This window comes from Eptesicus fuscus, chromosome 8 (genome assembly GCF_027574615.1).
Source record: "Eptesicus fuscus isolate TK198812 chromosome 8, DD_ASM_mEF_20220401, whole genome shotgun sequence".
Classification (NCBI taxonomy): Eukaryota; Metazoa; Chordata; class Mammalia; order Chiroptera; family Vespertilionidae; genus Eptesicus; species Eptesicus fuscus.
In genome coordinates, this window is record NC_072480.1 from 80,571,432 (window position 1) to 80,597,447 (window position 26,016).

The 26,016-nt window shown below is 37.1% G+C and overlaps 1 protein-coding gene across 4 annotated transcripts in view; it reads right to left on the minus strand.

The window, feature by feature from the left end:
* The window catches only part of LOC103290324 (disintegrin and metalloproteinase domain-containing protein 5-like), an 81,438-nt gene that overhangs the window by 21,084 nt on the left and 34,338 nt on the right, over positions 1-26,016 (minus strand). For all 4 annotated transcript variants that reach the window (XR_003619369.2, XM_028152481.2, XM_028152480.2 and 1 more), the window contains 6 exons: positions 22,120-22,215; positions 17,507-17,705; positions 7,731-7,821; positions 6,929-7,148; positions 2,749-2,835; positions 1,972-2,083 (listed from right to left, as the gene is read on the minus strand). Coding sequence is in view for 3 of the 4 variants with exons in the window: in XM_028152481.2 (XP_028008282.2) it covers positions 1,972-2,083; positions 2,749-2,835; positions 6,929-7,148; positions 7,731-7,821; positions 17,507-17,705; positions 22,120-22,215 (805 nt within the window). In the remaining variant the exon portion in view is untranslated. The remainder of the gene's footprint in view (positions 1-1,971; positions 2,084-2,748; positions 2,836-6,928; positions 7,149-7,730; positions 7,822-17,506; positions 17,706-22,119; positions 22,216-26,016) is intronic.

The window sequence follows — 26,016 nt, forward strand, 5'->3', positions numbered from 1 at the left end:
GGATTGGTAGAATCAACATCATTAAAATGTCCATACTACCTAAAGCAATCTACAGATTCAATGCAATACCTATTAAAAGACCTAGATCAAATTCTCCAAAAATTCATCTGAAATTAAAAAAGACCCTGAATAGCCACAGCTATCCTGAGAAACAAGAACAATGTTGGAGGGATCACAATACCAGACATCAAGTTATATTACCAAGCCACGGTTCTCAAAACAGCCTGGTACTGGCACAAGAACAGACATACAGACCAATGGAACAGAATAGAGAACCCAAAAATTGACCCAAGCCATTATACTCAATTAATATTTTAAAAAGGAGGAAAGTAAATATAATGAAGTCAAAACAGTCTCTTTAATAAATGGTGCTGGGAAATTTGGTCAGATACATGCAAAAAAATGAAACTAGATCACCAACTTACACTATACGCAAAAACAAACTCAAACAAACTCAAAATGGCTAAAGGACTTGAATATAAGATGGGAAACCATAAAAATCCTACAAGACTCCATAGGCAGCAAAATTGCAAACATATGTCATAGCAATACCTTTTCAGACACAGATCCTAGGGCAAGAAAAACTAAGGATAAAATAAACAAATGGGACTACATAAAAATAAAAAGCTTCTGCATAGCAAAAGAAACAATCAACAAAACAACAAGAAAGCCCACTGGATGGGAGAACATATTTGCCAATGTTATCTCTGATAAGGGTTTAATCTCCAACATTTACAGGGAACTCATACAACTTAACAAAAGGAAGATAAACAATCCAATAAAAAAAATGGGCAAAGGACCTAATTAGACACTTTTTGAAAGAGGACATTCAAAAAGCCAAGAGACATATGAAAACATGCTCAAAGTCACTAATCTTCCGAGAGATGCAAATCAAAACAATAATGAGGTACCATCTCACACCTGTCAGAATGGCTATCATTAACAAATCAACAAACAAGTGCTGGCGAGGATGCAGAGAAAAAGGAACCCTCTTTCACTGCTGGTGGGAATGCAGAATGGTGCAGCCAATGTGGAAAACAGTATGACGTTTTGTCAAAAATTTAAAAATGGAACTGCCATTTGACCCAGTTATCCCACTTCTAGGAATATATCCCAAGAAAACAGAAACACCAATCAGAAAGGATATATGCACCCCTATGTTCATAGCAGCACAATTTACAATAGCTAAGATTTGGATACAGCCTAAATACCCATCAGCAGATGAGTGGATTAGAAAACTGTGATACATCTACACAATGCAATTCTACGCTGCTATAAAAAAGAAGGAATTTTAACATTTGCAGCGATGGAACTGGAGAGGATTATGCTAAGTGAAATAAGCCAGACAGTGAAAGAAAAATACCACATGATCTCACTCATTTATGGATAATAAAGAACATTATAACATGATGAACAAAAAGATAGATACAGAGGCAGAGAAGCATCGAACAGACTGTCAAATTACAGCTGGAAGGCTGGGGAGGGTTGGGGGGGAAGGCAAGAGATCAACCAAAGAACTTGTATGCATGCATAGAAGCATAACCAATGGATGCAAGACACTGGGGGTGTGAGGTGAAGGCATGTGCCGGGGGGTAGGGGAGGCCAGGGGAAGGTCAATGGGGGGAAAAAGGAGACATATGTACTACTATCTGTAATACTTTAAACAATAAAATAAATTTTAAAAAAATAAAGGGAATGGAAATCAGAAAAGCAAAAGAACAACAACAATAAACAAACAAAAAAAAACAACACCTGTTTTTTTGCTTCAATTCTTTGGTAATCTAGCTTGTAATCTATACTTTATCATTTCATATTATTTTTCTATTTTTTTATTTAAAAATTTTAATGCTGACATAAATAACTCTCTCTTTGCTCACCTTCATCCACCCACACCTCCCCCTTGATTGGTCTCCACACAATTGTCCATGTCCAAGGGTTATGCATATATGTTCATTAGATAAAGATACTAACCTTTACCAGATAGGTGCCCATCATCTATACTTCCAAATGCATCTTTTTGTTCTTTGCAAAGAGGAGGAGCAAACCCTTTGTAACAATGGCAATGCTGGAAATTGTTGCAAATCTAGAATAATCAGAAAACAGAACAATTTTTTTTATGTACAAAGATGGTTTACAATAGAGACAAATATTCTATACTTATTCAACAGATAATTTATGCCACAGAAGCTATCCATTCTAGAAAATTGATCTTAAATAAACAATTCAACAAATTTTCTCTTGAAAGTGTCTATACCTTAAAAAGTACATCTAGCTTGTTATCAAGTTAATTTTTTTTCATTCTTTCAACTCTTCACGTAGCCAAACACAAATATTGGCAATTACCAGTAACATGCCATTGTCATTTACATTCTAGCTTCACAGAACAGCCTAAATTAACTAGCAAGAAAATTCATATAACTTTATTTACCTTCTGCCTTCTCTCTGTAAAAATAATATGATTTTGGTTATATGGTAACACATAGTGCTTATAGCACATCCACCCCACATATTTACCAAACATTTTATATGTCCAGAATTATCTTAAATGTTTCTACTTTATCTTCTTTAATAAATAGTTTGGCAAGATTTCTTAGTACAATAATGTTAAAGCTATAAATTACAGACCATTAAATGGCACCAAGTAGTATAAAATTATTTAGAAAATTATTCAAATGATTTTGTAAACCTCTAAACTGTTTCTTAAATTTTCAAAACATGTAGCTTAAAAAGAAAATTGAAATTACTTACTCCCCTGTTCTTACAGTGTTTAGTATTGTTGCATGAAGCATAATTGACCATGTATCTAATCTCTTTACATTGAAAGTTGATACAATACTAAAACAATTCAAAAAGAAATGGAAAATAAAGTCAGCAAACAATTGATTGTGTACATTGATAATATAGATGAAAAACTATAAAAAATTCCAGAATTCATATTACCAAGAATTGACATAAAAATCCAAAAAATAAAGTAATTGTAAGTTCATTGAAATAAATGTGAAATAAGCTATGTACCTTCAGATTATAAAGTTGTAATCATATGTAAGAAGTTGGAAATTTTATTTTCTTACCATCTAACACCAGAAGTCCTCTTAGAAAGATATATTCCTGAAAAAATTATTTGATTAGTTCCTTGAGTACAAGAATTCACTGAAGAACATTTTTTAAATGCCTATGCCTGAGCTCCACCTGAGACCATTATATTAAAACTAGAGGCCCAGTGCACAAAATTCATGCACAGGGTGGGGGACCCTAAGCCTGGCCTGCAACCTCTCCAATCCGGGGTCCCTCTCGCAATCCGGAACCACTAGCTCCTAACTGCTCCCCTTCCGGCCTGATGGCCCTAACTGCTCTCCCTGCCAGTCTGATCCCCCTAACTGCTCTCCCCTCCTGGCCTGATCTCCCTAACTGCCTACCTGCTCTCCCCTCCTGGTCTGATTGCCCTAACTGCCTATCTGCGCTCCCCTCCTGTCCTGATCCCCCTAACTGCCTATCTGCTCTCCCTTCCTGGCCTGATCCCCCTAACTGCCTATCTGCTCTTTCTTCCTCTCCACGCCCTTCAGAACCCTGGCACAGGCATGCTGAGAGCTCTCCGCCATGGTCCGCCCCTATGTGACAGGATCCTGGTCATTTGCATATTCCTCTATTATTAGTATAAATACCTGGGACAGGGTCCAGGCAATTATTTGTGAGCAGTCAGGGTTGAGTACTATCTGATGGGAGATTGAGGTCTTAAAATCATTAGTATGAGGATACTCCCACAACCACATAAAATTACAACTACATAACAACCATCATTCAGAACCACCTGAAATCTAGCAGAATGGAAGTCCTACAACTAGAGATTTAAAGAAGAAGCCATTTTGAGATTGGTAGGAGGGGCAGAGACCTGGAATTGGCTGTTCCCACACCTATGTGTGGCAAGTAAAAATTGGAAGAGATGCCTTTCCTGTGGAGGTTACTCATGAGAAGCAAGGGGTCCCAGCCCCACACCAGGCCTCCAAGATCAGGTTCCAGTGCCAAAAGGAGAAGTCCCCATAGCTTCTTGCTATCCAATCCAGTGGAGATTGTGGCTGAGTGAGATGGAGTGCTGCTGGAGTCCCAGGCAGTTCCTCTTAAAGGGCCTGAACATGGCCTTACTTGGACTCACTCCCTCTGAGCTACAACACTGGGATAGCAGCTTGAAAGGAATCAGAGACACACAGGCAGGAACTGAATAGTCTGGCATCAGGGCAAGAGCTGAAGGGTATCAGCTTACTGCTAGTGAAAGCCATTGTTCCTTTACTGATACAGTCCCCCCATGCCCAAACAGGCAGGTGGGCACCATATCTGAGTCTCCATCAACCTGCCTCACTCTGTTCACCCTGCCCTGATGATTCCCTGAGACCCTAGCCCACCAAACTTGCTGGTCTCCCTCAGCTGTTTCCAGTGGCTTTTCCATACAAATGGACTATTGCAGCTCATGCTTCAGATTTTCCTAAAATCTCTCAAACAAGCAGAATCTGGCCTCTGTGTACCCTGTATCTCTTGCTAAGTGGCCCCGGGCTCAACACTAGCAGCAACCAGCCTTGATTTGCAACTTAGCCTCTCCTGGGCATCTTCAACCCCAGCACCACTAACAGCCATCTACAGGTCACTCTGTAGCCCATGCCAGGTACCTCAAGCAGATCACAGACAGTGGCTGACCTTGAATCTCCCAGGAGGAACTAAGAGCCAGTGTACCAGGTTAACAGCTTCAGACTACACTGGATTAAAAGCCTGCCATCTCCACAAGCAACACACTCAAGGTGATGACTCAGGGAGCACCAAAGCCCCTCTACAATAAGTTCTGCTTTGTAGTGTCAGCTCCTGTACAGCAGCTGATCTTTTGCAGCCACAGCTGGTCTTCACAGCCAATTGGCCTGGGAGGTCAGTTTCTCCCAGTGACATGCCAACAGTAATCGAAGCTCAAATACGAAAGTACAGTTCTCATAGTCCACCTCAGGGTGCCCGGGACATCCAGCTCAGGTGACTGGGGAAGCTGTGCTACTGAAGCCTACAGGCATCGACCAAACAAGGCCACTCCAGCTAGTCCAGAAGATGTAGCAGCTCTAGCTAATACATAAAAACAAGGTAGGGAAGCTTCCAAAATGCAGAGACAAATAAAAAGATCCAAAATGAAGGAACAGGAGACTTCTCCAGAAAAAAAAAAAAAAAAACACAAAATGAAACGGAGGCAAGCAAACTACCAGACACAGTTCAAAACTATGGTTATAAGGATGCTCAAGGAACTTTATGAAAACTTCAACAGCATGAAAAAGACAGAAACCATAAAAAAAAAATAATCATTTGGAAATGAAGGATACACTAACTGAAATGAAGAATAATTTACAATCAAATCAGCAATTTGAAATACAAGTAAGCAAAAAGTATCCAATCAAAATGGAAAAAATAAAAAAGAATTAAAAAAGAATGAAGATAGTGCAAAAAGCCTCTGAGACAACTTCAAACATTGAAACACTCACATCATGGGTGTGCCAAAAGGAGAAGAGAAAGCAAGAAATTGAAAATATTTGGAAAAAATATTTTTAAATATTGTTTTTATTAATTTGAGAGAGAGAAGAAGGGAGAGGGAGAGATAAATAGAAACATTGATGTGAGAGAAACATAAATCAGCTGCCTACTGTATACCCCCTACTGGGGATTGAGCCTGCAACCGGAAGTACCCTGACCAGGAATCAAATCAGTGATCTCTTGGTGCATGGGACAATCCTCAGCCAACTGAGCCACACCAACCAGATATATATTTCCTAGTTGTGTCTAATGATAGGGCAAGACCAGTGAAACTCTAGTAGCAAAAGCACAATTAGCACCTAGATCTTGGTTTCTAATGGTCATTTCTAGTTAAAATGAGCCAGGCCTCCTGGGAGAATGCAAATTCTGGGAACTAAGACATAAAATATACAAAATGGACCTATAACAGTTTGTCATTCCAGAAAGTAAGGAAGTATTCCAAAAGAAAAGCACACACAATGATAATAGTATGTCAAAGCAACATAGAAACAAATTGAAAGAACTCCCAATAGCCAAAGTTAGAACAATTTGAACAATAAAATAAAGTCATACTGGATGATAACCAAAACTATAATATAAATATCCATGGAATCCATACTGCTACAAATATATGATTAAATAAACATAGAAAAATAAATAGACAAAACTATGCAGAATTCAAAATGATTTAAGTACATACTGAATTTCAAAAGAAGGTGGAACACAACTTATTACTCCTTAAGTGTAGGCTATGCATAGTAAGTTCTTTCAATGAAGTACAATATAGAAAGAAAAAATTATTTACAGTGATAAATTTGTCAAATATTATCACACCCATGTGATGAAAATTAATATCAACAAGTATGTATATTTGATATGATGTGATCTTCTTCCAAAGAAGGGGGGTGGGAGTGGACATTATAAGAAACTGTACTGTCGAGAGGAGCCTAAATATACACAGCAAATAAATGCAAAATGGTACTTCAGGTGGAATCCTAGAAAAGGTCATTAAGTAAAAGCTAAGGAAATCTGAATGAACTACTAGATTTAGTTAATATTAATGCATCAACATTGGCTTATTAATTATGACAAATGTATCACACTACTTGCTAAATGTTAATAGAGGAAACTGAGTGTGTTCCTTAGGGCTAGGGATGGGCAAGTGGGCAAGAGAGAAGAGATGATGGTATGTTCTAAAACTGGATGTGCTGATGGTTGTACAACTCTAAATTAATCGAAAGCAAAGTGTGTAAGAATTACACACTTACCATAAGTGAATTTTAGGTAAACAATACCTCAATCAGATTATTTTAAAGTGCACTGGTTGGTATAGTGTCAAAATGAGTATAACCATAAAAGATGTTGAAAACACTTAAAATTTTGTAGTTCTAATTACCATATCAGGACCACACGAAGTGCCATCTTCTACAAATGTTTTATCTCTTTCTTCGGGTTTATTTATTGTTGTTTTATCGTTGGAAGGTATCCTTTCCGAGTTTAGAAATGTAGACACACATATTTCATCTCGTATTTGTGTGTAAACCACAGATAAATTTGCTTTTGATACTATTGCTTTATGTGGCCAGGCACAAACTAATTTTCCACACATGAGATGACTAGAAGCATAAGGCAGAAAAAAAATTATCATATTAACATAGATTGCTGATATAGCTAAGTTAAAAAGGTATTTCACTGACTTAAATCCAGGTTTCAAGAGTTTTCTCAGTAATTTTCTGAGCCCACTGACTTATGTATGATGTAACTCTTTTTCTTTTGTGAGGCAATGTAGCAAGGGAAAAGATTAATGATTTTCGCAATCTGATGGCCCTGATCTCTTCTATATTGACTTCTGATATTTAAACCAATGGTTGCTGGTCTTCAATTCTTTCATTAGTAAAATAGAATAGCTCTTAATACAAATTTTTGATGTATTAAATATATTTATTATATAATGTATATAAACTACCTAACACAATGCCTACCTCATCACAACAATAAACAGAAGCTATTTTATGGTCATTATTGTTGTAACATTCTAGGCGCATGTTATTTGTAGGCAATAGGTAATAACATTGTTCTCAGATAATGAAACAAAGAAAACCTGGTATAAAATATCATTTTAGTCTATACATATATTATAAGATATTTGCAACATATAAGCTACATTACAAACAAAATTAGAATTGCCTGATACATACGGAAAAGGACAATAATTGGACCCACAATTTCCATATCTATCTGCTCTTGAATTTATTTCATCATAACAAGCAAATTGAGCACCTCTAGCAGCTGAAAGAAAAAAAGTAATTAGGTTATAATACATAATTACAATTACCATTAAATAAATAATAAACTCACTCTGGAAATTATAATGTGATTCCCTATAGAGTATTATAATTTACCTCACATTAAATAGTAGCTGGGGGTAGATCTAGGCTTAAAAAGAGACCCCATCATTTTAAGCCTGCTAGATTTTTTTCTGTATGAAACACAGATAAGGTAAACAGCAAGATGATTCAAATGGTTCTATATTGTTAACAGAATGAGCAACCCTCTCTATTTCTGCTAAATTGATCACTTTCTCCCTTCATTCTCTATCCAATGTGAAAATAGAGTTTGCTCTTATTCCAAACAAAACAGGAGAGAAATAGTATCCATAATGAAATACTGATAACAAGCCCAGAGATCACTTAACTGTTCTTATTCCATACTAGATTTCTCATCTCTGTTCCCAAGCATCCTAACAATCACTAAATAAGAATTGTTGAATTTTAAAATTAGGAAGGACATAAATGTTTATCTACTTTAGCCCTTTTATATATTTAGTTATGTCTAATTTTAAAAATGAGAATACTTCAAATGTATACAATAGCTGCTTCATCACTTAGTCTTCACTGGAGCCAGAGCCTTCAGTCTTCGCTCTGAGCCTGCGTATACAAATTAACCCACCATCTTTGTTGGGTTATTTGCATATTCACTCCTGATTGGCTGGTGGGCGTCACAGAGGTATGGTCAATTTGAATATTTCTCTTTTATTAGTGTAGATCATGAGGAAATAAAAAGTGATATAGCTACAATAAAAACATAACAGAAGGTTTCAACAGTAGACTAGAAATGGAGAAATGATTAGTAAATTAGAAGAAAGGGCAGGAAAAAACACACCCAATCTGAACAGCAATTGGATAAAAACATTTAAAATCAGGAGGAGGAGGTTCTAATGGAGATTTGGGATAACATGAAACGAAATAACATATGTATAATAGTGGTGCCAGAAGGACAAAAAGAGGAACAACGTTTAGAAAACCTATTTGAAGAAATAATGATAGAAAATTTCCAGGATTTGGGGAATAAAACATCACACAAGCACAGAGAATCCCAAATAAGATGAACCCAAAAAGACCCACAGCAAGGCACCTCATAATTATATTGGCAAACATTGATGACAAAGAGAGGATCTTAAATGCTGCAAGAGACAGAAAGTTACCTATAGGGGATCCCATTAGATTACCAAATGATTTATCAACAGAAACATATCAGGCCAGAAGGGACTGGAATGAAGTATACAAAATGATGCAAAGTAAGGAAATGAATCCAAGAATACTCTATCCAGCAAGGCTATCATTCAAAATTGAAGGGGGAATCAGAGCTTCACAGAAAAAAAAAGACTAAGGGAGTTTATCACTATCAAGCCAGAACTGTAAGAAATGCTAAAGGCACTGTTGTAGAAAGAAAGAATAGAAAGGGGAAAAGGAACACCAGCACACAAAAAAATGGCTACAAACAAGTACCTATCAATAATAACCTTAAACATAAACAGATTAAATGCTCCAATAAAAATTCACTGAGTGGCAAAATGGATAAGAAAACATGATCCATATATATGCTGTCTACAAGAGACCCTCCTCAGAGCAAGGGACTCACCCAGACTAAAAATGAAAGGATGGAAAAATATCTTCCAGGCAAATAGAAATGAAAAAAAAAATAAGCTGGGGTAGCAATATTTATATCTGACAAAATAGGCCTCCATAAAAAGAGATAAGGAAGGCCATTTCATAATACTAAAGGGATTGATACAACAAGAGGATATAACTCTGGTAAACATATATGCACCCAATGCAGGAGCACCCAAATACATTGAAAAAAAACAAACAAAAAAAACTTCTGCAGGATATCAAGGAAGAGATCGACAGCAATAAATCATAGTAGGGGACTTTAACACCCCTTTGACATCACTGAATAAATCCTCTAGACAAATAAATCAGCAAAGAAACAGATATCCTAAATGACTCATTAGATCAGATGGACTTAATTGACATCTTCAGAACATTTCATCCCAAAGCCACAGAATATACATTTTTTTCAAGTGCACATGGGACATTTTCAAATATAGACCACATATTGGGTCACAGGCGAAGTCTCTCCAAATTCAAGAAGATTTAAATCATATCAAGCATCTTCTCAGACCACAATGGCATAATATTAGAAATCAACTACAATAAAATCAATGAAAAGAAATCATGCTTGGAGGCTGAATAGCATGCTATTAAACAATGGTTGGGTTACCAAAGAGATCAAAGAAGAAATTAAAAACATTCTGGAAACAAATGACAATGAAAACACAACAATCCAAAATCTATGGGACACAGTGAAAGCAGTCCTATGAGGGAAGTTCATAGCATCTCAGAAAACAAGAAAAGATGGTAATAACTTATCTAACTAATTAGAAAGAAAGCAGCAATAAAAGCCTAGAGTGAGCAGAAGGAAGGAGATAATAAAGATCAGAGCAGAAATAAAAGACACAGAGACAAAAAAAAAATAGTACAAAAGATCAATAAAACCAATAGCTGGTTCTTTGAAAGGATAAACAAGATTGATGATCCTCTAGCCAGGTTCACCAAGAAGCAAAGAGAGAGGACCCAAATTTAAAAAATCAGAAATGAAAGAGGCAGAATAACAAGAGACCCCACAGAAATACAAAGGATTGTAAAAAGAAAACAAATACTATGAACAAATCTATTCTAACAAACTAGAAAACCTAGAAGAATTGGACATATTCCTAGAAAAATACAACCTTCCAAAACTCAATTGGGAAGAATAAAAAATTTTGAATGGGCCAATAACTATGGAGGAAATTGAAGCAATTATCAAAAAACATCCAACAAACAAAAGCCCTGGGCCAAATGGGTTCACAGGGGAGTTTTATAAAACATTCAAAGAAGAACTAAAACCTATCCTCCTCAGACTATTCAAAAAAAATTCAAGAGGAAGGAACACTTCCAAGCTCATTCTATGAAGCCAGCATTACCTTAATCCCAAAACCAGATAAAGACACTAAAAGGAAAGAGTATTACAAGCCAATATCCCTAATGAACACAGATGCTAAATTCCTCAACAAAATTCCAGCATTACATTAGAAAGATAATACACCATGACCAAGTGGGATTTATTCTGGAGATGCAAAGATGGTACAATATCTGCAAATCAATAAATATGATATATCACATAAACAAATTGAGAGATAAAAATCACAGTCATATCAATTGATGCAGAAAAAGCATTTGATAAAATCCAACACCCTTTCTTGATAAAAACCCTCAGGAAAGTGGGACTAGAGGGATCATATCTCAACAGAATAAAAGCCTTATCTGACAAACCTATAGCCAACATCATACTCAATGGGAAAAAACTATAACCATTCCCCCTAAGAATAGGAACAAGACAGGGGTGCCCATTCTCACCACTCCTGTTCGACACATTACTGGAAGTGTTAGCCATAGCCATCAGATGAGAAAAAGAAATAAAAAGCATCAAAATTGGAAAGAAAGAAGTAAAACTGTCATTATTCGCAGATGACATGATATTGTCCATCATCAAAAAACTATTTGACTTAAAGACTCCATCAAAAAAACTATTGGAATTCATAAATGAATTCGGCAATGTAGCAGGATACAAAATTAACACCCAGAAATCTATGGGGAGTGGGGTTTTATATACCAATAGTGAACTTACATAAAGAGACATTTTAAAAAACAATCCCATTTACAACCAATGCAACAACAAAATTAAGATACTTAGGAATAAACTTATCTAAGTAGGCAAAAGACCTGAACTCAGAAAACTACAGGACGTTGAAAAAGAGATAGAGGAAGATATAAACAAATGGAAGAATATACAGTGTTCACAGATTGGTAGAATCAACATCATTAAAATGTCCATACTATCCAAAGCAATCTATAGATTCAATGCAATCCCCATTAAGATGTTAAAGGAATATTTCACAGGCCTAGAACAAACTCTCCAGAAATTCATATGGAAGAAAAAAAGACCCTGAATAGCCACAGCAATCCTGAGAAAGAAGAACAAAGTAGGCAGGATCTCAATACCAGATATTAAGCTATATTACAAAGCCACTGTCCTCAAAACTGCCTGGTACAGGCACAAGAACAGATATATAGACCAATGGAACAGAACAGAGAACCCAAAAATTAACCCAAGCCATTATGTTCAATTAATATTTGACAAAGGAGGAAAGAACATACAATGGAATCAAGACAGTCTCTTCAACAAAAGGTGTTGGGAAAATTGGACAGATACACACACAAAAATGAATCTAGACCACCAACTTACATCATATACAAAAATAAACTCAAAATGGATAAAGGACTTAAATGTAAGAAGGGAAACCATAAAAATCTTAGAGGAATCCATAGGCAGCAAAATATCAGCTATATGTCATAGCAATATCTTTACTGACACAGCTCCTAGGACAATGGAAACTAAAAAAAGAATATATAAATGGGACTACATCAAAATAAAAAGCTTCTGAACAACAAAAGAAACCATCGACAAAACTACAAGAAAGTCCATTGTATGGGAGAACATATTTGCCAATTCTATCTCCAATAGAGTTTAATCTCCAGAATTTACAGGGAGCTCATACAACTTAACAAAAGAAAGATAAACAACCCAATCCAAAAAATGGGCAAAGGACCTAAATGGACACTTTTTGAAAGAGGACATAAAGAAGGCCAAGAGACATATGAAAACATGCACAAAGTCACTAATCATCCGAGAGATGCAAATCAAAATGACAAGGAGGTACCATCTCACACCTGAATGGCTATCATCAACAAATCAACAAACAGCAAGTGCTGGTGAGGATGTGGAGAAAAAAATAACCCTCTTTCACTGCTGGTGGGAATGCAGACTAGTGCAGCCACTGTGGAAAACAGTATGAGTTTCCTCAAAAAAATTAAAAATGGAACTGCCATTTGACCCAGTAATCCCACTTCTAGGAATATATCCTAAGAAATCAGAAAGGATATAGGCACCCCTATGTTCATAGCAGCATAGCTAATATTTGGAAACAGCCTAAGTGCCCATCAGTCAATAAGTGGATTAGAAAACTGTGGTACATCTACACAATGGAATACTACTCTGACGTAAAAAGAAGGAACTCTTACCATTCCCAACAGAATGGATGGAACTGGAGAGCATATGCTAAGTGAAATAAGCCAGTTGGATAAAGATAAATATCACATGATGTCACTCATTTGTGGAATATAATGAACAACATAAACTGATGAACAAAAATAGATCCAGAAACAGAGAAGTCTCAAACAGACCGTCAAACCTCAGAGAAAAGGCAGGGGAGCATGGGTGGGGGGGGGGGGGTGGGTAAGAGCTTAACCAAAGGACTTGTATGCATGCATATAAGCCTAACCTATGGACACTGACACTAGGGAGGTGAGGGCATTGCTGGGGGGTGGGAGTGGTAGGGTAGAGGTCAATGGGGGAAAAAGGGGGAAATATGTAAAACTTTGATTTTTTTAATACTTTTAATCAATCAAGAATATTAAAAAAATCAAAGTTGATTACAAGGAAAATCCACCATGAAAAAAACACTAAATGTTGGATTGGGATGGGTCATTATTTGTTATATAAAACCTGTGTCATTTGAACAATTCTTCCAATTCACCCACAGTTTTCTTAATGGGCTTGGGGAGCCATGTAAGTAACCCACCACTGAGAACAATCTAACACCCTCTACAGTGGCCTTCTTCAGCTCAACTTTTGAGGCTCAGGGTAACAGGTATTTCTGCATTGTTTTCTTCACACCAAAGGCTTAATGCCCTGGATGAATTACCCCTGGCCAGAATTTTCTTTTTCTCCCAAAATTGTATCTTTTGTGGTTCTGTCACCTAATTCTCCTGGGGCCTGAGATATTTAAAAATATATGGTATCAACTTTCCTATTCTTGCCTCCATTTGGCAGGCTTTGAACTGAGTTTACCACGAAACCCAAATGAATAAAGAAAGCGATCAGAAGTTTAGGACATTTTAGGACAGAAATTTGACGATCTTACAACAACAATGAAGTCACTGGGGTTCCCAGAACCCTGAGGGTGCAAGTTCCTTGATGGAAACATCAGCAACTGCAGTGACCTGCTGAGGTTAGGAATGCCCTTGGAGGAGATTTTGAGAAAGTAGTGGTATCAAGAGGTTGTTTGGGTTTGTTTGGGTTTTTTTTTGGGGGGGGGGAGGTGGAGGAGGGGTTCTTTCTCTTTTGTTTTGTTTCCTATGTGGCTGCAATGATCTCTAGAATAAAGGCATTTATTTTGTGTACTTATATATACTTGTTCATCTTGCTTGTTAATCCCTCATATTTTATAACTCACAGTGCTTTCCCATCACATTTTATTACCAGGGCAGGACTACAATGAAGGTAGGCAGGTGTTTAAGTTTCTGTTTATGGATGAGGAAACCTAGTATACTGCACTTGGTGACATTGATCTCAATACTCAAGAATATTACAAGCAGCTACTGCTAAGTTTGACCATGTAGGGGTTATCAGCAATCCTATCTAATAAAAGAGTAATATGCAAATTAACCATCACTCCGCTACACCCACCAACCACGCCCACCAGCCAATCAAGAGCTATATGCAAATTAACCCAACCAAGATGGTGGTTAACTTGCATATCCAGGTGCAGAGCGAAGACAGAAGACAGTGGAGAAGGAAGCCAAGCACTGCAGAAGGGAGCAAAGCTGCAGCGAAGCAAGCAAGAGGGGCGGCAGAGAAAAGAGGGAAGCAGGCGGGGTGGGGGACAAGGGAGTGAGCGAGGCAGCAGAGACGGGTGGGAGCGAGGCAGCAGAGACGGGAGGGAGGGAGCAAGGCAGCGGAGATGGGTGGGAGCGAGGCAGAGGAAACAGGTGGGAGGGAGCGAGGGAGCGAGGCAGCAGAGACGGGTGGGAGTGAGGCAGAAGAGATGGGCGGGAGAAAAGCAGAGGAGACAGGAGGGATCGAGGCAGCAGAGATGGGTGGGAGCTTCGCTCAGGCTGCAGGAAGCCCTATTCTTACAGGAATCTTCCTGCAATGGGCCACTAGTTCCTAAATAATAAAAGGTGGTGGGACAATGAGTCGCTATGACACTAAATGGAGGAGCTGCCCTCTGGTGGTCAATGTGCTCTATAGAGGGGAGCACCTCTCAGCCAGAAGCTGGGCTCACAGCTGGCTGGTGGGGAGCTGGCCTAAGCCAGCAGTCAGACATCCCCCAAGGGCTCCAGGACAGTGAAAGGGCACAGTATGGAGGTTCCACAAAAACTTAAAAATAGGAATAAATAGATCCAGCAATCCCACTTCTGGGTCTATATTCAAAGGAATTGAAATCAGGATCTCAAATAAATATCTGCACTCCCACATTCATGCAGCCTTATCACAATATCTAAGATATGCAAACAACATAAGTGTCCATCAACAGATAAATGTAAAAGGAAAGGTGTGTGTATATGTGAATGTAGGAATATTATTCAGCCATGAAAAGAAATAATTCTTGCCATTTGACATAACCTAGATGAATCTTGAAGGCATTGTGCTAAGTGAAATAAGTCAAAGAAAGACAAATATATAACATCACTTATATGTGGAATCTAAAAACAAAACAAACAAACAAACAAACAAAAAAACAACTCATGGAAACAGAGAGTAGTATAGTAATTATCAGAGACATTGGATAGTGGAAATAGAGATATATGGCCAAAGGGTAAAAATTTCCAGTTATAGTATTTACAAGTTCTGGGGATATAATGCACAGCATAGTGGTTATAGCTAAGAAAACTGTATTATATACTTGAAAGTTGCTAAGAGAGTATACCAAAGTTCTCACCACAAAAAAAGAAATGGAAATTATGTGACAAGATGGAGGTGTTAACTAACACTATGGTGGTAATCATTTAGCAATGTGTAAATATATCAAATCAACATGTTCTAAATCTTAAATTTATATAGTGTTATATGTCAATTCTATCTCAATAATGTTGAGGAGGAAAAGATATTCCAGAGGGAGAAAGACACCAGCAACACTACAGTGCAGGAAGTCCTAGATTCCCCTCTCCTCTCACAAATCCTATTGATTCAGCATTAATTCAGGATAAGTTCCCTTTGTGATGAATCCTAAACTAAGTAAAAGGTCAGCGGAATGAGGTTTTTATTGGCTGTTGCCTGTAAATCATATATGGTTTTTATGCTGGAAAGCTAATGCCTCCTTTAGAATTACATGAAACCCTCCTTAAGATGATTCTAGTCACTAGTGTCCATGATATGCTTCCATGGATGATCTAGTCAAAGAATTATAGTTAATTTGGATTTAAAAACAGTAATTATTTTCAACAGCTGCCTATGGCCTCCAAGGTCTACATGAAGCTACATAAATGGAATTGTTTTCCAAAATTAACTACAAAAGTTGACTGATAGCCAAACTTATCTTGTTCTAGACACATCAACACAAGTGATCACTTGGATTGGACAGACATTAATTTGAAATCAAGATTCATTACATGTTATACTTTCCTCCAAAAAGACAGCTATACTATTTTAGGAGATGATTATTATACATATTTTCACCTATAGTTTCCCACAGAGGGCTTTAAAATCACTGTTAATACTAACAAAACAGTAAATAAATTACCTGGGGAACATCTAGCTGACATCCCACTATCTAACACTAAAAATATCTGGCCAGCACTGAGATTTATTTTCTTGCTTTCATTTGGGGAAATATTGAATCTGAAGTACACATTTCTATTTTTCCTGATTTTAGTGGTAATTTGTTTTTTATCTCAGTTATGTTTTAAATATTGCTGTAATGTAGCCTGTCTTGACAGGTGGCACAACTACAATTCTATAGAAAAGAACAAAAGTATAATAATTACCAAAACCTCTGTGTCCTCTCCTTTTAAATTCCTGGCATTCCTATTGATCTGGACACTACTTAGAATTTTCTCTTCTGACATGGCAAAGGAAGACCTAGAGGGAGGACTAAGAAATAAAAAATTTCTCTCTCGCTCAAAGAATCTAAACTACATATGTGTAGGAAAATGTATAGTATTTCAGTGAAGCTAATAATCTACACATTTATAGGAAACTACAAACTTGGACTAAACTAGCTGAAGCCCTCACTCTTCAGGAAGCCCCTTTGAACAGAGCCAGTCTTAAAATCCACACAACTAGTGATTAGCCCTGCTTTGTTCTAGTAAATTCCTTTGTTTCATGGAAGTCTAATCTAACCCCCACCACCTCAGATTCTATATACCATTCTGAGAAGCTTCATTTCTACTTGAGAGTTCTTTTATGTGCAAATAAGAATTTGTAATAATAAAAGTGTAATATGCAAATCAACCGAACGGCTGAACAGCAGAACGACTGTCCAGACGACCTTCCGGACGAAGCCTGGGCTGTGAGGACCGAGGCAGCTGGGGCTGTGAGGGCCTATTCTTGCACCAATTTTGTGCATTGGGTCTGTAGTTGCATATAAATGCACAGGGTTTTTTGCTTGTTTTAAAGAATCAAGACACTTTTATTTCCTTTAACAATAATATACGCTAGACAAGATTTCACTTAATAACAAATTACATCTATATTTTTGTTCTATATAATTGAATAGAGCTTGGAACTAAGAAGAAAATATGGTCATTACCTCCTCCAATTAAGTCTTTACACTGTTTATCAAACATCCGACAATGCCCTTTATAACAGAAGGATTCATTTGCATTACAATATTCCCCATCGCGTTTAAAAGTGTCAGGCACACAATGTGGGTCAACCCCATTGCAATACTCAACAAAATCACAATCTTCATCATATTGTTTCCTACAAATTACACCAGCTGGTTTTAACTAGAAGGAAAAAGAAACATAAGAAAAGATTACATATCAGTGATACTCAAGTTTTCTTTCTCTTCAGACTTTGAATTTCCATCCATTTTTTTCTAAGTTGCTAACTAAGATCAATGAGGAAATTTTTCTTGATAACTATTTAAACACTGCATAACAACTTAGGTGATTGAATTTATCATGCATAAATGAGTGGGTAATATTTCTGAGAGATGTGATAAACTCAAAGATAATCAGGTTACCATTATTGTAAAAAAGAAAGTAAATCTAAGGAATTAATATAAAAATTACTTTCAATCCATATGGCTATGCTCAGATATGTAGCCTTTGGTTTCTCCATATGCCAGATATCAGCAACCATTTACAAAACAAAACATACAAACCATAAACGTGTAGAACAAAGTTTGTAGATTTTAAAAAAAGAAAATTTAAGGATATATAGGAATTTTATTTCACAAACCACATTGCAAACAACTGTTTTAAAAAATAACTTCTTCAATTATATATCTCTGATCTCTTCAGTGCTTAGATTATTTTTATTTTTTCAATAATGTTTTGTTAAGTGTTATGTGATAGATCCTCCCTTCCCCTAACTGGTGGACGAAGTATGACATAACCTGCACCTGTGGCCTGGACATACCTGAGTACCTAACCAGGCATCTTATATAGACTATACATTGAACCACCAATCAGCACCTGCCAAATACCCTAAGCCCTTGATTCCTAAGTACCTAAGTGCCTAATCATGTGCCTTATATGAATTGGTGAATCAGCGCATGCCAAGTACCCTAAGCCCCATCCCTTCCCATTCCTCCCCTCAAAAGGCATGTTCACCTCTGCACGTGTTGCAGTTCTCCCCTTGCGAGACAGCCTGGAAGGGTCCTTCTCCTCTAATAAAAGCCTGTAGTCCTGGTTTTTTGCCTCTGTCTGATCTTTCATTTGGTGCCAAAACCTGGCATTTCATGTATTAATTGTATTCCTAAGTATTTTATGCTATTGTGAATAGCATTCGTTTTCTAACTTCATTTTCAGATTGTTCATAGCTATTGAAGCTATTGTATACAATTGGTTTTTGTATAGTAATTGTGTCACCTGAGACTTTGATAAACTCATTTGTTTCCAAAGCAACTTTAAAAAAATCAGGGAAACAAAATGGCAAACCTTGAAGTAGGCTAGCTAAAAAAAAAAAAAAAAAAAGACAGGACTCAATTAAAGAGTAGACAATAAAACTGATACCACAGAAATACCAAGGAACATAGAAAGCTACTGTGAATAATTATATGTTAAAATTGTGTAAACTACAAGAAATAGATGCCTAAAAACAACCTACCAAGAATTAATCATGAAGAAATAGAAAGCCTGAAGAAAATAATCACAACTAAAGAGATTGAATTTGTTATTAAACCTCTTAACAAAGAAAAGCCCAGGACCAGTTGGTTTCAGAGGCAAAATTTATGGAATATTTAAAGAATAATGCTAATACTTCTCAAACTCTTTCCGTGCTTTTTTTAAAAGCTCAAACTCATTTTACAAGGCCAGCATTATCAAGATACCAAAGACAGATAAGGACACAACAAGAAATGAAAATTACAGGTTAATATCCTAATGAATATAAATATAAAACTTTTCAACAAAACACTAACACACCAAGTTCAACCACACATTAAAGGCTCATAAACTATGATCAAGTGGGACTTATCCCTAGGATGCATGGATGATGCAACACATGGAAATTAGAAAACATGATGAAAGGAGTTTTTAGGGGTAAAATAGGCAGGTTTAGGGAAGTCTAGAAATAAAGGGAGTCCATGGAGGAGGGCTGCAAAGCTGGAAGGCTAGGAGCTGCCAAAAGGCATACATTCACAGAATAAGGGGAGAGGAAGACTCTCATTCACAGAAGATAAGGGGAAAGGCACAGGAAGTAGAAAAACAAAAGGGAGAAAGATGAAAAAAGATTTTCATAGGGAATAGAGAATTCTACCACAAGAGGGAGAGAAAAAGAAGGGGACCCCACATGGTGTTTGAGTCTTTCATTGATTTTTTTTTTTTTTTTTTTTACAGAGAGGAAGGGAGAGAGATAGAAAGCTAGAAACATCGATCAGCTGCCTCCTGCACACCCCCTACCAGGGATGTGCCCGCAACCAAGGTACATGCCCTTGACCGGAATCGAACCTGGGACCTTTCAGTCCGCAGGCTGATGCTCTATCCACTGAGCCAAACGGGTTTCAGCAAGGTGTTTGAGTCTTGAAGCTGCTATAGTGACCAATCAGAAGGGATATCAGGACACAAAGAACTGCAACCTTTATAAATCTTAGAAAGAGGGTCTCTCCCCCTCCCCACCTAGGAGTCTGTGTTTATTTCCCAATCATTTTCCACCTTTTCCTATACCAACTTTTGTCCGTGGCTTCATTCTTCGAACCCACCTGTACAAGGACCCAGGAAGGAAGCCACCTTTGCATCTTATTCAGAGGAAAAACACGTGTTTTAGTTTAATTTCCGCATTTCAATGATACACCCCATTAATAGAATTAAGGATAATAATTATATTATCCTTTGAAGAGATACAAAACAAACGACAAAATTCAACACACTTTCATGGTGTTCTCAACAATTTGGGTATAGGAAAAAAAAACATTTCTCACCATAATAAAGACCATATATGACAAGCCTTAGCTCACATCATATTCAACAGGGAAAAGCTTAAAGGATGGCCTTTTCAGATCATGAATAAGACAAAGGCATCCTCTTTCTCCATTCCTATTCAACAAAGTACTGGAAGCTCTAGCTAGAGCACTAAAGGGGGGGAGGGGGATAAATAAAAGGAACCGAAATCATAAAGGAAGCAGAAAATTGGGTCTGTTTGCGGATGACATGATCTTATATACAAAAAAATCCTGAAGAAGCCACCAAACAAGAGAACTGAAATAAAGTCAACAAAGCCATAGGTTATGGAATCAAAGTACAAAAATATTTTTATTTCTATACATTTACAACAAAATGTACGAAGAAGAAAATTTTTAAAACCTATTTACAATAGTACCAAAAAAGAACAGAATACTTAGTAATAAATTTAACAAAGGAGGTGAAAGTCTTGTCCACAGAAAACTATAAGACATTGATGAAAAAAATTTGAGAGACACACAAGGAAATGGAAAGATATTCTGTGTTCACAGATAAGAAGAACTAATATTGTTACAATATCCTACTATAAAAGAAACCTCAAAAATTTAAAAATAAAACTACCATTAATCCAGGAATCCAATTTAGGGCTATGTATCTGAAGAATATAAAATCAGTATCTTGAAGAGATATGTGTACCTCCATGTTCATTACATGCAGCATTATACACAACAGACATGGAAATAACTTAAGTGTTCATCAATGGATGAATGCATATTTTAAATGTAGTGTATATACACAATGGAATAATATTCGACCATAAAAAAAGAAGGAAATTCTGTCAGATTAAACTTGAGGGTATCATTCTAAATGAAATAAGTCAAACAAGAAATATATGTTATTATATATTCACCAAAACAGAAAATAGAATGGTAGTTGCAGGATGCTACAAAGTTGGGGAAATTGGAAGATATTGGTCAAGAGTTCAAATTTTCAACTCTAAAATGAATAAGTCTGGGGATTTAATGCACAGAATGGTGACTACAATTAACAATAATGTATTATATATTTGAAAGTTGCTAAAATAGTAACTCTTAAATATTCATGCTATATGAAGTGATAGATGTGTCAACTAATCTTACATGGTAAAAATTTTGCAATATGTAGTTATACTAAATAATTATGCTGTAAACCTTAAATATATATTATGCTGTGTCATTTATATCTCAATAAAGCTGGGGGAAATTATTTTCAAAAGATAAAAGTATACTCTCTCTCCAATCTCACAGATGTTTACACCTTGTTCAGGAGTTTGTTTCCTTTTTCTTTAGGATTCCAGTGAATTGTGCCACCATGGGACAACTGCTCAGGAATTCTTTAAATGCTTTCAATAAAAAAAGAGGAAGTGAATGATTGCAACAATAACAGAATGAATTGCAAAGGAACAGAGGACTTCACCAGAAGGCCGTGAAGAGAATTTAGCTAACAAAAGGAACTAATCAAACTTTCTGACCCCTTAGGTAGGGGTGATGTATGTCAATCATTAAGAAATCTCAATGGGTACAAGAAAGATTTGTAATGAGGTATAGAAATGGGAAGTCAAGTTAGTAGAGAAGGAGCATCAGGTATTATGTACATGAGAGATGATAGATTGCTGAAAAGACTGAAGTGGGAGAGTGGGACCAATGTTACTAGGATATAATAAAATGAGAAGGGTGAAATATTTTTTCCATCTTCTTTAAACAAGAATTTCAAGTAATTAATGCTAAGCTACTATAAAATACATATTGCCTCTTACCTTGCAGTTTTGTGTGCAGCATTCCCCGGAACCGCAGGCTGTCTTACCTTTCAATCGACATATTGTAGAATCACAGCATTTTTTATGTGTACATTCCTGTAAATAAATGCTATTACTCAATCATGTATAATTAGGTACCATCAAATAAAACTGCAACTCAGGATTTCTTTACAAAGCAGGAGGCTTTTCTTAACTCACAGTTTTAGTACTCCCATTCTTTATATGAATTTATAGGAATCAACATCTCATTCACTAGTTTAGAAACAAAATGCGTTGTTTCACTACGCTCCATGCAAAACATACTGTGGAGCCAAAACCTTAGAGGAAGTAATTATTAGATACCTTGTTAACTACCATTCTCTTCAAAAATTTTCTTATATTCTTGCTTTGATAATAACTTGTACAAGCCAGATCTGTTCACATAGAGAACTTCTCTGATGTGAAGCTGTCAAAAGCAACGTTCTCCCTGAAATGGCAAAATCCCCAAACCTATCCTAAGAAAAGGTGGTCCAAGAAGCCAGACACATCTATTTAGACCTCTGATGTCACTGGGATGCTGGTCCTATAGTTACTTATCCTATATAATAAAGAGGTAATATGCAAATTAACCCTCATGCCCTAACAAGATGGCTGCCTACAACTCGGCCCGCAGGGGGGTTAATGAGGGACAACCAAGCAACTGAACGAGCATATTGTGTGGGGCAACCAGGCCAGCACTTGGGTTAGTGAAGGACAAACAAAAAACTGAACAAGCAGGCTGCGTGGGGCGACCAGGCCGGCAGGTGGGTTAGTGAAGGACGAACAAACTACTGAACAAGCAGGCTGCGTGGGGCGACCAGGCCGGCAGGTGGGTTAGTGAAGGATGAACAAACGACTGAACAAGCAGGCTGCATGGGGCGACCAGGCTGGCAGGTGGGTTAGTGAGGGATGAACAAACAACTGAACAAGCAGGCTGCGTGGGGCGACCAGGCCGGCAGGGGGGTTAGTGAGGGACGAACAAACAACTGAACAAGCAGGCTGCGTGGGGCGACCAGGCCGGCAGGTGGGTTAGTGAGGGACGATCAAACGACTGAACAGCAGGCTGCATGGGGCAACCAGGCCAGTGGGGGGACTGTGAGGGGTGACCATGTCGGCATTGGGGCAGTTGGGGGCAACCAGGCCAGCAGAGGTGGCAGTTGGGGGCTACCAGGCCGGCAGAGGGGGAAGTTAGGGGCGATCAGGCCAGCAGGCAGAGGCAGTGAGGGGCTATCAGGCCAGTGGAGGGGGGGTGGCAGTTAGGGGTGACCAAGCAGACAGGCAGGTGAGCGATTAGGAGCCAGCGGTCCAGGATTGTGAGAGGAATCTCCGACTGCTGGTTTAGGCCCGAACCCGCTGCTGGTTTAGGCCCAATTCCTAGGATCAGGCCTAAACTGGCAGTCGGACATCCCCCGCGGAGTCCCGGATTAGAGAGGGTGCAGGCTAGACTAAGGGGACCCTGCTCTGTGTACGGATTTCATGCACCAGGCCTCTTGTATTTTATAAAATTCAGTGCCTTCAGTCAGCTTGTCTAGTCTTCAGTAGCAAGTTTGTTTTAAATTATGTAGTCTACCAATATCAGATGTTTCTCTCCTAGTATTGCCTTTTATGTTATTGATAATTTCTTATTAGTATTTTCTTTTCTTTTTTTGTGCTGCAGCTTTGTTTCATTTTTTATTTTTTAATTTTCTTTATTGATTAAGTTATAACATATGTGTCCTTATTCCCCCTTGGCCCTTCCACCCCCTCACCCCCCCACCCCTGCTCATGACTTCACCCCCCTGGTGTCTATGTCCATTGGTTATGCTTATATGCATCCATATAAGTCCTTTGGTTGATCTCTCTCCATTACCCCCACCCTCCCCTACCTTCCTTCTGAGGTTTGATGGTCTGATTGATGCTTCTCTGTCTCTGTATCTGTTTTTATTCATCAGTTTATGTTGTTCATTATATTCCACAAATAAGTGATATCATGTGATATTTATCTTTCTCTGACTGACTTATTTCGTTTAGCATAATGCTCTCCAGGTCCATCCATGCTGTTGCAAATGGTAAGAATTCCTTCTTTTTTACTGCAGCATAGTATTTCATTGTAGGGATGTATCACAGTTTTTTAATCCACTCATCTGCTAATGGGCACTTAGGCTGTTTCCAAATCTTAGCTATTGTAAATTGTGCTGCTATGAACATAAGGGTGCATATATCCTTTCTGATTGGTGTTTCTAGTTAGTTTCTTGGGATATATTCCTAGAAGTGGGATCACTGGATCAAATGGGAATTCCAATTTTAGTTTTTTGAGGAAACTACATATGAACAACTTGACCATAGGCTGCAGTGCTATATTTTTTAAAAGTTATTTTACATTGACTCGTATTCAAACGTTAAATATTATTTTGTTAGCTTTCTAAAATACTGTTTCTTTTAATCAAATATGTGGCTGTTCTTTGATTTTTTAAATCTACTTTGTAAGGGCAAACCTTCTTAAGAAAAATAGAATATTCTGGCTATTTTGAAATGGCTCCTTTTAACCTACCTTCTTCAAGAAGAATAAGAAGATTTATGTATAATTGGCATTATTTTTTCCTTATATGTTTGATAAAATCACTAGTGAAGAGACATAGATTTAGAGTTTCTCTGTGAAAAAAAGTTTAATTACAAATTGAATTTATTAATGAAATATTAAACTATTCAAATTTTATCTTCTTATATCAGTTGTGATAATTTGTGTTAGTTTTATCTAAATTGTAAAATTAATTTATATAAAGTTTTTAATATTCCATATTTTTACATCTATAGGGTGTGTGCTAATATGCCTGCTTCCATTCCTGATATTAGTCAGTAGTTTTTTTCTCTCATTTTTCCTCCATGAGTACAATAAGAGGTATATCAAATCAAATATATTGCTTTTTTTTGGAAAGCATCAGCTTTTATTTTCATTTTATCTGCTTTTATCTTTATCATTTGTTCCTTCCATTTATTTTGGCTTTAATTTAGAGTTATATTTTAGTTCCCTACAGTTACATTCCAAATAATTTATTATTCTTTCCCTCTAATATAAATATTTAGAGCAAGTGTCCTCAAACTACGGCCCGCGGGCCACATGCGGGTGTTTTTGCCATTTTGTTTTTTTACTTCAAAATAAGATATGTGCAGTGTGCATAGGAATTTGTTCATAGTTTTTTTTTAAACTATAGTCCGGCCCTCCAACGGTCTGAGGGACAGTGAACTGGCCCCCTGTTTAAAAAGTTTGAGGACCCCTGATTTAAAGATATACATTTTCCTCAAAACACTGTTGTAGCTGATTCTCATATATTTTCATGTTTTCATCTGCACACTTTTAAAAATATATTCTAGCCCTGGTCGGTTTCTCAGTGGTTAGAGCATTGGTTTACACACCCAAGGGTCACAGGTTCAATTCCCAGTCAAGGGTACATACCTCGGCTGCAGGTTCCCCAGCTCTGGTCTGAGCACGTGCAGGAGGCAACCAATCAATGTGTCTCTCTCACATTGATCTCTCTTTCTCTCCCTTCCTCTTTCCCTTCCAATCTGTCTGAAAATCAATGGAAAAAATAACCTGAGGTGACAATTTTAAAATAATAATAATGAAATAAAAATGTATTCTAATTGCCTTTATGATTTCTTTGAGCCGTGGACCATTTAGAAATGATACAATCATTTCCAAATATTTGGGTGTTTTTCAAGGTATCTTATTATTCTTGATTTCTAATCTAATTCTCAAAATAAAATAAATGTGATGATATTTACTGCATGGCTCAGAATATATTCTGTCTTGATACATATTTCAAGTACACTTGAAAAGAGTGTTTATATTTAGTTGTTAAATATAGTACACTATAAATATTAATTATATTTGTTGAGATT